Source organism: Ursus arctos, unplaced genomic scaffold (genome assembly GCF_023065955.2).
Source record: "Ursus arctos isolate Adak ecotype North America unplaced genomic scaffold, UrsArc2.0 scaffold_5, whole genome shotgun sequence".
NCBI lineage: Eukaryota > Metazoa > Chordata > Mammalia > Carnivora > Ursidae > Ursus > Ursus arctos.
In genome coordinates this window covers 38,988,312-39,003,098 of record NW_026623067.1, presented here as the reverse complement: position 1 = coordinate 39,003,098, position 14,787 = coordinate 38,988,312, and the positions used below count along the sequence as shown (strand labels likewise).

Below are 14,787 nucleotides of genomic sequence, written 5' to 3'. Positions count from 1 at the left end.
TGGGGATTCCCCCAGATAGGGACTCAGGCTGGACCAGATGCAGAGAACAATGGGCCTCCAGGCCGGGGAGCAAGAAGGGAAGGGGGAGGGAAGCCACATGGTCAGGTCAGAGAGATCCCAGCGCTTCAGGAGCCAAGGCCATGGGCACCTTCATGGGTCTGTGTGGGCAGGGACTGCCCCGGGGCCAGTGCAAGAGCCAGAGCTACAAGACGAGACCAGCTATTCAGTTCTCAACACCCACCGCTCACAAAACGTCATTGCCTGTGCCTCTGAGCCAGGACCTGGCCCTTCATGCATCATTTCATTTGTCCTCACAATTTCCTGCTGTGAGAGCTACTATTCTTATCCCCATCCACACTCTAACGATGAAGAGGTGGAAGCCCAGAGAGGGTAAGTGACTCGTCCCACATGACCCAGCTGGTAAATTGCGGAGTCAAGATTTGAACCCAGGCAGTTTGGCTCTGATGGCCACTCTCTTAATCACAGCTGCTTCCTGAGAGACAAAAATGGATGATCAGGGCAGAGTCAGGACTTAGAGGTAGATCAGTATGGGGAAAAGACCGGAATGGGAGAGGAATAATGGGGATATGAGGGAAACAAAGACAGCCTCGGAAAGGAGAGACAGGGAGCATGACATGCCCAGGAGGGGTATCGGCGGCAGGCTCAGGCTCAGGCTCTCTGCCCACTTGCCTACACAGCGGATCCCTTTCCCTCAGGGCTGCCTTGCTTGGATAGCACCTTCCCCTCGGCCTGTCCCAGGAGCCCTGGCCCATCCTCCTCCGTGGCAGGCCCCTCGGGCTTCACGGGAAGCCCTCTTTCTCTAATTGGCATTGAAACTTACAGCCCTCCCTTTTCCTGTAGGTGGGGTTTCCATAGGAAAAAGCTGCTTCTCCATTTCCCCAGCCCAGCAACTGTTTGGAAGTCAGATCCCCACATCCTGCTTAACTGGGTCAAGTCCCTCTTGGACCGGCTCTTGTCCATCATTTACTGAAAGGGACCCACGGGTGCCCCTGTGCGGTGTGTCCTTTGGCAATTTCACTTCATCAGTGCTTGGACCTCTGAGATCTCTTCAGATGAAGATGGCCTTGCCTGGGAATCCTGCTACTTCCATCATCATCTAATTATGGGACGAGGCTGTGACAGCAGGTCTGGGGGCAGGAGAACGGGGCTAATCAAGCCCCTCAGCAAACACTGGAGGACTTGCCTCGCCTTTGAAGAACTGTAGTGCTTTCTGAGGCTGGCCCATTCTGGCGGTAAGCATGATGCGACTTCTGCCACTTCTGCTGGGGCTTTTGGGGTCAGGTGGCTACTTGTTCCTTCCAGGGCACAGTCAGGAAGTGGCCACTCTCACTGTGAAATACCAAGTGGCAGAAGAGGTGCCGTCTGGCACGGTGATAGGGAAGCTGTCCCGGGAACTGGGCTGGGAGGAGAGGCACGGGCAGACGAAGGCTGCCTTCCAGGTCCTGCAGCTGTCTCAGACTCTCCCCATCCAGGTGGATCCTGAGGACGGCCTGCTTAGCACAGGGAGGCGGCTGGACCGAGAACAGCTTTGCCGGCAGCAGGATCCCTGCCTAGTTTCCTTTGACGTGCTTGCCACGGGGGATTTGGCTCTGATCCACGTGGAGATCCAGGTGCTGGACATCAATGACCATGAGCCACAGTTCCCCAAAGGTGAGCAGGAGCTGGAAATCTCTGAGAGTGCCTCTCTGCGCACCCGGATCCCCCTGGACAGAGCCCTGGACCCAGACACTGGCCCCAACACCCTGCACTCTTACACGCTGTCTCCCAGCGAGCACTTTGCCCTGGATGTCATCGTGGGGCCCGATGAGACCAAACATGCAGAACTTGTGGTGGTGAAGGAGCTAGACCGGGAAATCCACTCATTTTTTGATCTGGTGCTAACTGCCTATGACAGTGGGAACCCCCCCAAGTCAGGCACGAGCTTGGTCAAGGTCAATGTCCTGGACTCCAATGACAATAGCCCTGTGTTTGCCGAGAGCTCACTGGCACTAGAAATCCAAGAAGATGCTGCTCCTGGTACCCTCCTCATAAACTTGACTGCCACGGACCCTGACCAAGGCCCCAATGGGGAGGTGGAATTCTTCCTCAGTAAGCATGTGCCTCCAGAGGTGCTGGACACCTTCAGTATCGATGCGAAGACGGGCCAGGTGATTCTGCGTCAACCCCTAGACTACGAAAAGAATCCTGCCTATGAGGTGGATGTCCAGGCAAGGGACCTAGGTCCCAATCCCATCCCAGCCCACTGCAAAGTACTCATCAAGGTTCTGGATGTCAATGACAATGCCCCGAGCATCCACATCACATGGGCCTCCCAGCCATCACTGGTGTCAGAAGCTCTTCCGAAGGATAGTTTCATTGCTCTCGTCATGGCAGATGACTTGGACTCAGGAAACAATGGTCTGGTCCACTGTTGGCTGAGCCAAGAACTGGGCCACTTCAGGCTGAAAAGGACCAACGGCAACACATACATGCTGCTAACCAACACCACACTGGACAGAGAGCAGTGGCCCAAATATACCCTCACTCTGCTGGCTCAAGACCAAGGACTCCAGCCATTATCGGCCAAGAAACAGCTCAGCATTCAGATCAGTGATGCCAACGACAACGCACCTGTGTTTGAGAGGAACAGGTATGAGGTCTCTACTCGGGAGAACAACCTACCTTCTCTTCACCTCATTACCGTCAAGGCTCATGATGCAGACTTGGGCATAAATGGAAAAATCTCATACCGTATCCAGGACTCCCCAATTTCTCACTTGGTAGCTATTGACTCAGACACAGGAGATGTCACTGCTCAGAGGTCACTAGACTATGAACAGATGGCCAGTTTTGAGTTCCGCGTGATTGCAGAGGACAGGGGCCAGCCCCAGCTTGCATCCAGCGTCTCTGTGTGGGTCAGCCTCTTGGATGTCAACGACAATGCCCCAGAGGTGATTCATCCTATACTCAGCGATGGAAAAGCCAGCCTCTCTGTGCTTGTAAATGCCTCCACAGGCCACCTTCTGGTGCCCATTGAAACTCCTAATGGCTTGGGTCCAGCGGGTGCTAACACACCACCACTGACAAGCCACGGTTCCCGGCCATTTCTTTTGGCCACCATCGTAGCAAGAGATGCAGACTCGGGGGCAAATGGAGAGCTCCTCTACAGCATTAGGCATGGGAATGAAGCCCATCTCTTCGTCCTCAGCCCCCACCTGGGGCAGTTGTTCATCAACATTACCAATGCCAGCAGCCTCATTGGGAGTGAGTGGGAGCTGGAGATCGTGGTAGAAGACGGTGGCAGCCCCTCCTTGCAGACCCAAGCACTGTTGAGGGTCTCGTTTGTCACCAGCGTGGATCACTTGAGGGACTTGGCCCGTGAGCCTGGGACCCTGAGCACATCGATGCTGACAGTGATTTGCCTGGTCGTACTGCTGGCCATCTTTGGGTTGATCTTGGCTCTGATCATGTCCATCTGCAGGACGGAGAAGAAAGACAACAGGGCCTACAACTGTCGGGAGGCTGAATCTACCTACCGCCACCAGCCCAAGAGGCCCCAGAAACACATTCAGAAGGCAGATATCCACCTTGTGCCTGTGCTCAGGGGCCAGGCGGATGAGCCTGGCGAAGTCGGGCAGCCCCACAAGGAAGCAGGCAAGGAAGGGATGATGGAAGCAGGCTGGGACCCCTGCCTGCAGGCCCCCTTTCACCTCACGCCTACACTGTATAGAACCCTGCGTAACCAAGGCAACCAGGGAGCACAGGCTGAGAGCCGTGAGGTGCTGCAAGACACTGTCAACCTCCTTTTCAACCATCCCAGGCAGAGGAACGCCTCCCGGGAGAACTTGAACCTTCCTGAGTCCCAGCCTGTGATGGGCCAGCCACGCTCAAGGCCCCCGAAGGTTATGGGCAGCCCCACAGGGAGGCTGCCAGGAGACCCAGGCAGTGAGGAGGCCCCACTGAGTCCACCGGCCTCCTCGGCAACTCTGAGGCGGCAGCCGAATCTCAACAGCAAAGTGACCCCCGAGAAAGAGTCGGGTCCCCGTCAGATCCTGCGGAGCCTGGTCCGGCTATCTGTGGCTGCTTTTGCGGAGCGGAACCCCGTAGAGGAGCTCACGATGGATTCTCCTCCTGTTCAGGTACCGGGGTGTGGGAGGCTCTCTCTGTGGTCACCCCTGGACCCACCATGTCAGACACCCCCATTACCCTTACAGTCATCACATTCATTCCTTAGGCTGTCCAGGGACTTTATGGTACGCTGGATGCAGTGGGGGAGGGCACAGCTCAGGGGTTAACAAAATCTAGCTGTGTGATCCTGGGCATCTTACTAACTGTCTCTGAGCCTTCATTTCCCTATCTATAAAATAGAGATGATGGTAAAAGCATGTGCCTTGCAGAGTTGTCCTGAGGATTTGATCAGTTAATTCCTATAAAGCACGTACTCAGTGTGCCTGGCACAAGAAGACACCCAGCAAAAGGCACGTTTAAGAATACAAGCTTTGGGACAAGGCTGCCTGGGTTCAAATTCTGACTCCACCTCTTCCTAGCTGTGAACCACAGGAATGTTCCTCAGCTTCTCTGTTGAAGATATCTATGTTAATAGCACCCATCTCCTAAATTTGCCTGAAGACGAAATGAGTGCACTTAAAGCCTAGAATAAGGTCCGGCACATAGTCGGCACTCAGCAAATGGTTACAGTGACTTCTGCAAAGCTCTTCGTCTCCCCCTGCCCTCTTCTCATCTGGGCAGCCTTCCTATGAAGCAGGCCAGCATGGGCATCATTGCCCCTGGGCTCGGGGGCTGCATTTGACTTGCCTGAGACTAAGTGTGTTGGCTAGACCTGCAGAACGGGGCAGTGGAAACAACCTCAGAACTTGGGAATCTGATCTGGGTTCAAATTTCAGCGTAGCCACTCAGTAGCTGGGCAACCTTAGGCAAGTCTGTCCAATATCAGAGCCTCATTTTCCTCAAATGGCAATTACGATGCCAAACTTACCCTGTGCTACCTCCCAGGGGTTGAGGATTAAATGGAATAATGAAAGACAAAGCATCTAGTGACCTAGCATTTACTAGACAAAAATGGGAAATCTTTTTCAGAGACGGTACCTGATCTCACACCCATATCCATTCCTCTACACTTCAGATAACTGTCCCTGTGCCAGGCTGCCCACTCCGGGCACATGTCTGTTTGGCCAGGCAGTCAACTCAGGTTTCCTGTGGAGCAAGGACACAGCTTCCTTCCCCCACATCCTCCCCAGGAAGCCACCTGGAGAGAGCCCCACTGCTGTCTTAGGAGTCTTGCCCTGAGCCCTATGTAGCCCCAGAGGTTGCCCAGAGCCATTCATTCGTTCGTTCGTTCGTTCATTCATTCATTCATTCATTCTTCAAATGCTTACTGAGTGAGCTTTAGGAGCCAGACATTGTGCTGTTTGTTGGTGAACAGAGACAGCTGAGAGCAGGAACTGGGGGTGAACTCACTGAGGTGATGGAAAGAAGAGTGCCCGGCTGGGATCAATGTGAGGGTAAGAGGCAACTTACCTAATGCTCATGTTTTTCCAGCAGCACAGTGCCACAGGGAGTCAGATCTGGGTTCAAATTCTAGCCCTGCCACTAACTGATGTGTAGTCCCTCTAAGCCTCACGTTCCACATCTGCAAAATGGGTATGATGGTAACTTTTCCCTAGGGTTATTAGAAGAATTAAATGAGATTATACACCACCCTACAGTTATTAAGTGCTTGTCAAAATATCTATTAATAAATGAATCATAGGGACACCTGGCTGGCTCAGTCAGTGGAGCACGTGACTCTTGATCTTGGGGTCATGGGTTTGAGTCTCACAGTGAGCACAGAGATTACATTAAAAAAAAAAGTTTAAATAAATAAATTATATACTTTCACTCATTTAATCCTTATAACTACAACCACATGGACCTTGTTATTATTCCCTTTTTACTGCTAAGGAAACTGAGGCTCAAAATGCTTAGGTAATTTCTCGAAACCGTCCAGATGAAACTGGGGCAGGGGCAGATTTAGGATTTGAATTCGAGTCTGACTGATTCCACAGTCTGCATTCTAACCATGAAGCCACCGTGAATGGCAGCACTATGCTCAGGCTGTGGCACTCAGGGAGTGTTCCTGAACTATCTATCAGCTAACACTTGGAAGAGTGGCAGGTGCCTTAGGAGGGCTTCTGGACCTGAGTCAGGAAATGAGATGTGCCCTGAGGCAGGCAACTGGGCCCCAGCCCTCTTCCAACTGTCCTCTGAGGTTGGCACTTTCTAGCTGGAGCTGCCCAGAGAGGCTGAGTGGGCCTTCTCCAGGAAGACTGGGGGTAGGCCCAAGAGCCAGAGGCTAAGAATAACAACCCATAGTCCTTGCATTCTCTTTTAAATTCTCAAACCACTGGGTTAATTAATCCTGACCACCCTGTGAAGAAGGCTGGAAGGGTATTTCCAGCTCCAAATTAGAGATGAGGAAACTGAGGTCTGAGTATGTCTAAAAACCTGCCTGACATCACACAAACTAGAAATGACCTTGAACTAGAACTTGGCCTCCCAAGACTTGGTCTGTTGCCTTTGCCTTCACAAGGCCCTGCAGGGTGTCGCCCTGACATCTTGTCCAACCCCTGTCACATTCCCCAGCCTCTCTGAACCTCCACCATCTCCCGGACTTTCAGCCTGCAGTGCCTTCTGTTTTCATTCACACTCTTGTTGAATGAATGAAAGAATGAATAAATGAATGATTGAATGATACCATTTTGCTTTCTCCGCAGCAGAGTCTTGCATCTGGCCCCACCAAAATTGGCTGAGTGTTTGAGTACTGCTGAAGGTGGGGAAATAACTCCTTAAGATAATCCTTATCAAAGTAATAATGGATTTATGATCAGGAAATGCTTTTTTCAGCCCCATCCCACAGATTCCAGCAGGAGCAGGTCACTCGGAATGAGAACGAGGGGTGGGCCCAGGGGGTCCTTCTTCTCTCCCTCAGACACCCAGGTCCTGTGGTGACATGACAAAGCAAGGATCCTGCCTGCACAGGTCCCTGCCTCCGTCACTGTTCACCATCCCCCATCTGATCACACAAACATCTGAAGCTGGAGGAAAGACTATAAAAAGAAAGCGCCGGCATTGAGGGAAACATCCGGCAAGGAAGTGTGCTGGGTCGGAATTGTGTGGAGTCAACAGATTTTTCCTGTCTTGCAGCAAATCTCCCAGCTGCTGTCCTTGCTGCATCAGGGCCAATTCCAGCCCAAACCAAACCACCGGGGAAATAAGTACTTGGCCAAGCCCAGCGGCGGCAGGTAAGCAGCACATGGACCCACAGGCTTCTCAATCCCCCCACCGGCTTGCCTTCACCCCTGGAGCCTCTGTGATCTGAGGAAGAGTGAGCACATCCCAGACAGAGGCCCCCTGGGAGAGCAGCGGACAGCATCCATCCCCCCGTCCCAGGCAGCGTGGTCCTGGAGCAACTGTATTTATAGTATTTACAGGACCCAGAGTCTCTAAGGAAATGACTTCATCCCTGAGGCTCTATCTGTCCCCTGATTGCAGAGGTGCTAGGCTATGGGCTTTAAATGTGTAACTTTCAGCTTTCTTTGTCTTGACCCTTCAACATAATATGAAGGTTCCCTAGCTAAGGACATGAGTGTGTGGGTGTGTTCTTTTGGGCAGTCCTAGAATTAAAGAGAGCCCGAGAGGACATCTAACCTAACTCCTTTTCGTTACAGATGTAGAAACTGGGGCTCTAAGTAGTTTGATACAACCCAGCTATGTTCAACTTGAGCAAGCCAGGTAAATCCTTGGGGCCTCAGTTTCTCACCTGTAAAACAGAGGTCACCACACTTCCTTGCAGTGATGGGGTAAGGACTTAACGATCAGATGTATTTTAAGCCCACAGCCCAGTGACTGGCATATAGAAGGTGTATGACCGATGCTAAGCCCTTTCCTCCTAAAGTGACTTTGTTCAAGGTCACATAGCCAGTGAGTGTCAAAGCTGGGAGCAGCTCGGGGCACCTGACTCTAGGTTTGGTGCTCTTGCCTTGACAAGTCGTAGCTTCTTTTCGGCAAAGATGGTGGGAGTTAGCATAGAGCTGCAGTCAGTGCACACACTCATCAGCCCAGATTTGAATTTTTGCTCTGACACTTAATCCATGGACAAGGTGCATAATTTTCACAAGTCTTGGTTTTCTTATTTGGAAAATGGGAATGATAACAGGAGAACCCCTTACAGAGATGAAAAGTTTAAGGATAAGGTGCATATACCTTGCAAAGCATAAGGCCCGACTCAGAGTAACTAACTGCCTAATAAACGTTAGTTATTGTCATCATCACTTGCAAATTTGCCGCCTCCCTACTGATCCCTTCATGGCAGCAGAAATGGTCACAGAAAAAAAGCAGAAAGGACCCCAGACCTTAAAGCCCTTCTGGGAGCCTTCCCACCCACTGGAATGTGAGGCCAGACCTACCCCCCCACACACACTGAGGCAGTTCCAGGAACTGGCCTCCCCCAGGTGGCAGGCAGGGTCTGTGGGAGGGAGGGGCCAGGGTGGAGACAGCAGGAGTCAGGGAGAGTCTGAGTGGCTTTCTGATGCCTCACCCCAGCTGCATCCTCTTTCGCCCTGCTATGCTGGTCTGGGATTTGGCCTCAAATAGGGAGTAGGGAATATTCAGTCAGTTTGTCCACCAAGTATTTATGAAGCACCTACTATGTGCCAGGCCCTGTTTTGAGCACTGGTGACCGGGGAATGAGACAGACAAAAATTTCTGCTCTCACTGGAGCTCATACTCAGACGGACAGAGGTGGATGGATAGATGGATGGACAGATGACTGCATTGTCTCAGTCAAAGTTACTTACAGTCCGACTCTGGGCCAGGCAATGCAAAGGAATGGGAAGGACAATGGTGAATAATGGTATCAATGCAAACATTGTTTCTTCTATTTGCTGAGTGCTTGTGAGGTGCCAGATCCTAGCTTCTATACAGACACTGTCTCATTTCGCCTGAGACAAAAGACGGGTGTTATTGATTACCTCCATTTTACAGACGAGGCAACAGATGCAAATCAGGCAGGAGGCCTGGGACCGGTAACCCAGGCTGGTCCGAGTCTGAGGGCTGGGCTGCGTATCCACCTCCTCGTGTGGACGGATGAATGCTGGCAGGAGTAGAAGAATGTTCATGAGCAGGAATGAATGAATCAGTGTGTGAACTTCCTCACTGGTGAACCGGCTGGCTTCCTTTGCAGGAGCACCATCCCAGACCCCGATGGCCCAGGTGCCAGGGCTGGTGGCCAGGCAGAACCAGACCAGGAGGAAGGGTGCTCGGATCCTGAGGAGGACCTGTCTGTGAAGCAGCTGCTAGAAGAAGAGCTGTCAAGCCTGTTGGACCCACACACAGGTAAGGACTCCTCAGGATCTCGCTGAGCCTGCTTCTGCCCCCCGCGGTCCCCTCGCATCTCCAGGCGTCAGACTTCTCCACAAGAGAACACAGACATTTTGTTTCTGGGCAGGAATATCAGCAACTTTTTACTTTCCCTAATGCTTCAGACAGTCTTCATTTGTTTAAAGACCAGATTCTACTTCGATGATTCATTTAAAAAATCCTAAGAATAGTAAATGAGCTCTTGGTGTGTGCCAGGTACTAGGAAGCATCTTATACACATTAGCTCAGTTAAGCTTTCAGACTGTCTTTGGAGGTAGATGTTAGGAGCTCCAATTTAGAGAGAAGCAAACTGAGGCTCAGAGAAGTACCACAGCCTGTCCAGAGTCACTCAGCTCATCAGTGACTGAATGCCTGCCTGCCATCAGGAGACCTCCCCTTAATTCCTAAAAAGCTCGTTTGTGTTTCTTTCTTTCTTTTTTTTTTTTTTTTTAAGATTTTATCCATTTATTTGACAGAGAGAGAGCACAAGCAGGGGGATGGGGAGAAGCAGACTCCCCACTGAGCAGGGAGCCTGATGTGGGACTGGATCCCAGGACTCTGGGATCATGACCTGAGCTGAAGGCAGACACTTAACCGTCTGAGCCACCCAGGCGCCCCCCCCCACCCCCGTTTGTGTTTCTTTGGTGGGTTTAAATACCCTTCTATCCTGAGAACTGAATCAACTCTTCAATGTGTTAACATTTCTAACTGAAACCAAAATAATATTTTCTAGAGAAACAATTCGTTTTGACAATAAGTACGTAATCTGGACTTTAATTCAAGAAAGTGCTAGCTGGGGCACCTGGGTGGCTCAGTCAGTTAAGCATCTGACTTTGGCTCAGGTCATGATCTCAGGATCCTGGGATCAATCCTGGCCCTCCCCCCACCTCTGCCTTCAGCGGAGGGTCTGCTTGTGCCTCTGCCCCTCCCCCCACTTGTGCTCCCTCTCTCTGTTTCTCTCTCAAATAAATAAATAAAATCTCTTTAAGAAGTAAAATAAAATAATAAAATAAAATTTAAAAAATTAAAAAAGAATGTGCTAGGTGGACACTGGTCAGCCTCCTTTAGGTCACACACCATACCTCTGTCCATCCCTACACTGTTGTTTTCTGATTCTGTAGTTTAAAAATCTGTTTCTCAACTAGCCATATCCTATGTGCTCCATCTGGCTGCAAACACACTGAAAGTATGGCAGGGACTTCCTTTTCCTTGGTTAAAAAAACATAGCTAACATTTATTGAGAGCTTTCTATGTGCTAGTCCCTGTTCTATGTTCCTCATGAGAAAATCTTATGAGATAGGAATTATTCATTATCACCATTTCATAAAGGAAAAAAACGGAGGGGCAAGGTTGTTTAATAATTTTCCCAAGGTTGTGCAGAAAGTGGTTACTAACATTGGCAATGTGGCTCTAAATTAAAAGTAAGTAAAATTAAATCTAATTAAAATTAAGTCAAATGAAAAATTCAGTTCCTCAGTTATACCAGCCACATTTTAAGCACTCAGTAGCCACATACGGTTAGTGGATATTGCTTTGGACAGCACATATACAGAAAGTTTTGTAGGACAGTATTGTCTAGAATCTGCAACTGTAAGGCCAATACAGTAGCACACATATGAAAATGGCTAGTCACAATCAAGATGTGATAGATGGGGGCCCCTGCCCAGCTTAGTGGCCATTGCACACAACCCCTGATCTCAGGGTCATGAGTTCAAGCTGCACGTTGGGCATAGAGATTACTTTTAAAAGAAAAAAAAAAAAAATCTTGAAAAAAAAATCATCTTCAAGCCCCATGTTGGGCATAGAGCTTACTTAATAAAAATAAAATAAAAAGCATAAAAAAGTGTAACTTATTATTTAAAACAAAGATGTGATAAACATATAAAACACACTTCAGATTTTGAAGACTTCAGGTGAAAAAAGAATGTAAAATATCTCATTAATTTGAAAAATATTCATATTCAGGTGAAATGATAATAAGTTTAAAAATGTTTTACAAACTGATTTCACCTTTTCTTTTTACTTTTTTAACATGCCTCCTAGAAGATTTAAAATGACCTCTATGGCTCACATTAGATCTGTACCAGCCAACTCTGGGCTGGAACCTGTGTGCTCAGCTCCCACATGGTCCTGCTTCTTCACAGCACAGAGGGCATGGAGGATGCTGGCGGATGATGAGGGCAGCAGAGATAGAAAAGCCTGTGCTGCTCACAGGGCAGAGGGCTATTGGTAAGCTTGCTGACCCCAGGGGTCATGGCTGCATCCATCTGATGATGTGATGAGGACAACATTTTAACGGTTGCATGAGCTCAGGGAATGCTCACAGCAACCTGACAAGATGAGTACTACTATTTCACCACTTTATGAGAGACAAAGGAGGCACAGAGAGGTTAAGCAATTTTCCCAAGGTCACACTGCTCATAAATGGCAAAGGTGGGAAATCAAGCCCAGATGAGCCCAGCGTCCACCTGCCTTCGGGTAGACTTACCAACGCTTTTCAGCCATTCTCACACACTCCAGCAATTTTCTCATTCCAAGCTTCATAAGCTCTCTGACCCTGGTACAAAGGCCTGATTCTGTAACCAAAAGAGTTTCAACCTTATTGCCCCCAGAATCTCAGGGAACTAAGGTTTACATTCTCCCAAATGCCCAGGGTTAATATTTATGTTCACTGAGTCATTCAAGAAATGCTCACTAAGTCCCAGGCGTGGGCTGGACCAGGTGGGAAGAGGCCTGCCCTGCCTCACAGCTTCACCCTGACAAGGCAAGACGGAGACTCATTTATCAATATAAACAGCCATTAGCTGTATTTTGGAATAACTGTTCCAAATTACAAAAATAATATTTGGTTAAGGTAGAAAAATGTAGGTAAACGAAGAGAGAATAAATCACTTCTGTCCAGGGGTAATTCAGTTAACATTTTGACATAGTCTTGTATTACATGCAGATTTTAAAGCAGCTCACCTTAGGCAAACATTAAACACATGCTAAAGTGGATGTTGTACCTTTTTTTTTTTCTTAAATGTAGAGTTTCTTAACCATGAGACTTAGCCTTGCTCTCTTTGGCTTGGCCTCTACCATCCGGCCTAGGGCTAGTTTTTTGAGATAGCATTTTTGTTGAAGAGATGGGGGAAAGGAAAAGTGTGATGGTGGCATTAGAGATCTAGGGGACAGTTTTTCATTGCTCCGTCCCCTTCCTGGGGCAGTGCTTAGGCAGACAGCCCCTTCCGAGTCTGCCTCTAGGCCTGGGTTTCCTGCAGCTTGAGAAGCGAAGGTTGGGGAGTTTAGGGCATGGTGACAGCACCGACATTCCTAGGCCTGGGGAAGCCGGAGGCCGCAGGTGTGCACCCGGAGCTCCCTGGAGGAAATGGAGGGAAGCTACGCAGAGAGTGGGGAGGAGGGTACAGGGATATGGGGCTAGAAAGTCATTAGATTTGGGGTCAAATCTGGGCTTGGTTGCCTAGCAGATGGGTGATTCAACTTCTTGGAACTTTGTTTCCTCATCCGTAAAATGGAATAGCGCTCTTTACTTCAAAGGTTTGTGCTGAGGTTAAATGAGAGAATCACATCAATTGCTTGGCGTGGAAGCACTTAATAAATGGTCACTATTACTATGAATAGAAACAGATGGCAGCACCAAGCCAGGAACCCCAGCCTCGGCTAGGAAAAGGGATGTCCCCCCATCCGCAGCTACAAGTGCCCTGAGGGAGTGAAAATCCTGGCTGTACCGCAGTGGGTAGAAGACATCTACCCTGAAACACGGCCGGATCGGGAATTTCTTTCAGAAAGGGCCAATTTCTAATTCTAGGCGTCCTTCCTCCTCGCGCCTCCTCCCCACTCAGATCCTGTGGGTACTTCAGTCGGCAGCCTTCCTGCTCAACGAGCTTCCCTGTCAGGGCCTCTTCCTTCCCGTCCCCCTCTGGCCTCCCCTCTGTCCCCCGCCATTTTCCTTCCCTCCTTTGTCCGGAGCCCTTGCCCACAGCCCCACCCCCGGCTGCCCGGCCCTGCCCTGGGCCCGGGTCTCACTGGCTCCCCTCCTCCCCGTGCAGGCCTGGCCCTGGACCGGCTGAGCGCCCCCGACCCGGCCTGGATGGCGAGGCTCTCTTTGCCCCTCACCACCAACTACCGCGACAACGTGTTCTCACCAGACACTCCGGCCGTAGAGGAGCCGAGGACCTTCCAGACGTTCGGCAAGGCGCCGGGGCCTGAGCTGAGCCTGACAGGCACGCGGCTGGCCAGCACCTTCCTCTCGGAGATGAGCTCGCTGTTGGAAATGCTGCTGGAGCAGCGCTCCGACGTGCCCGTGGAGGCCGCCTCCGAGGTCCTGCGGCGGCTTTCTGTCTGCGGGAGGACCCTCAGTCTGGACCTGGCCACCAGCGGGGCCGCGGGCACGGAAGGACAGGGGGGTCCGGGTGGAAGGAAGGGGGCCGAGGACAGGACTGGCAGCAGCAGCAGCAGCATTGGCAGGGGCCTGTGGATCCAGGAACCAGGGGCCCTGGGAGACGTCAGGGAGCCCAGGCCCTGAGGATCCTGGGACAGGAGCTGCTTTCTAAAATCTTTGAACTCACGGTCCAGAGGTGGCCCAAGAACTTTAGGGTGACCGATGGTGCCCCACAGAGGAGGCAGGGGCCCCACGACTAATAGCTGGCTGATTAAAGCAGCCCCTTGTTAGGGGCTGGCTCTGCCTGTGAATTTATTGGAGGACGGAGACATTTGTGGCTGAAATGAGTGTTTGCTGGCAAAACACGTGTAGAGCACAGAGGGTCAGTCCTCCTGTGGAACAGATGCCCAGGCGTGACCTAAGCAAGAAAGGAAGGCCTCATTGCATACTTGAGGGTGGGGGCTGGATCCTGGGGTGCCAGGCAAAGCTCTCTGACCTACTAATAAAGGAAAAGCACTGGCTCATTCTCCTGTGTGCACCTGTCAAGAGGGGGAGGGAAGAAACACAGAGTGAGGGTTCCTGGTCGCCCATTCCCTGGCAGGAGGGTATGCTGGACCTGGACAGGAGTAGGGCACATGGGTACACAGTGGTCAGTACACAGTGATGAACATATGGACTCTTGACCCCACTTCTCTATTGCTACATTATCAAATAATCTGCTTCTCAGCTGCAAAATTAGGGCTAAGAAAAACCTATTTATAGAATGTTTATGTGAACCAGGCCCTAGGCTTTACACTAAGATTTAATTTAATTTTCCAACAACTCTGGGAGGGAGGTGCTATCCCCATTTCACAGACAAGGACATGAAGCTTGGAGAAGCAGAGGGTCTTGCCCAAGATCAAGGGTAGAGGCAGAGGGGTGCCTGAGTGGTTCAGCTGGTAAAGCATCAGGTCAAGATCTCGGGGTCATGAGATCAAGCCCAGGTGGGG

The 14,787-nt window shown here is 50.6% G+C and overlaps 1 protein-coding gene and 1 long non-coding RNA gene across 2 annotated transcripts; one reads left to right on the top strand and one right to left on the bottom strand.

Annotated features, from left to right (window-relative positions):
• The first annotated feature begins 187 nt into the window (after positions 1-187).
• Positions 188-14,324, top strand: PCDH12 (protocadherin 12). Its single transcript, XM_026499042.4, has 5 exons — positions 188-390; positions 862-4,139; positions 7,204-7,301; positions 9,242-9,393; positions 13,467-14,324. Exons 2-5 carry the CDS (start codon positions 1,260-1,262, stop codon positions 13,940-13,942), a joined length of 3,606 nt encoding a protein of 1,201 aa, XP_026354827.1. The 5' UTR covers positions 188-390; positions 862-1,259; the 3' UTR covers positions 13,943-14,324.
• Positions 8,908-13,372, bottom strand: LOC130542716 (uncharacterized). The gene is made up of 2 exons (XR_008957451.1): positions 11,906-13,372; positions 8,908-9,151 (listed from the first exon to the last, which is right to left on the bottom strand). It is a non-coding gene; the product is annotated as an uncharacterized LOC130542716 (long non-coding RNA).
• Positions 14,325-14,787: the final 463 nt, after the last annotated feature.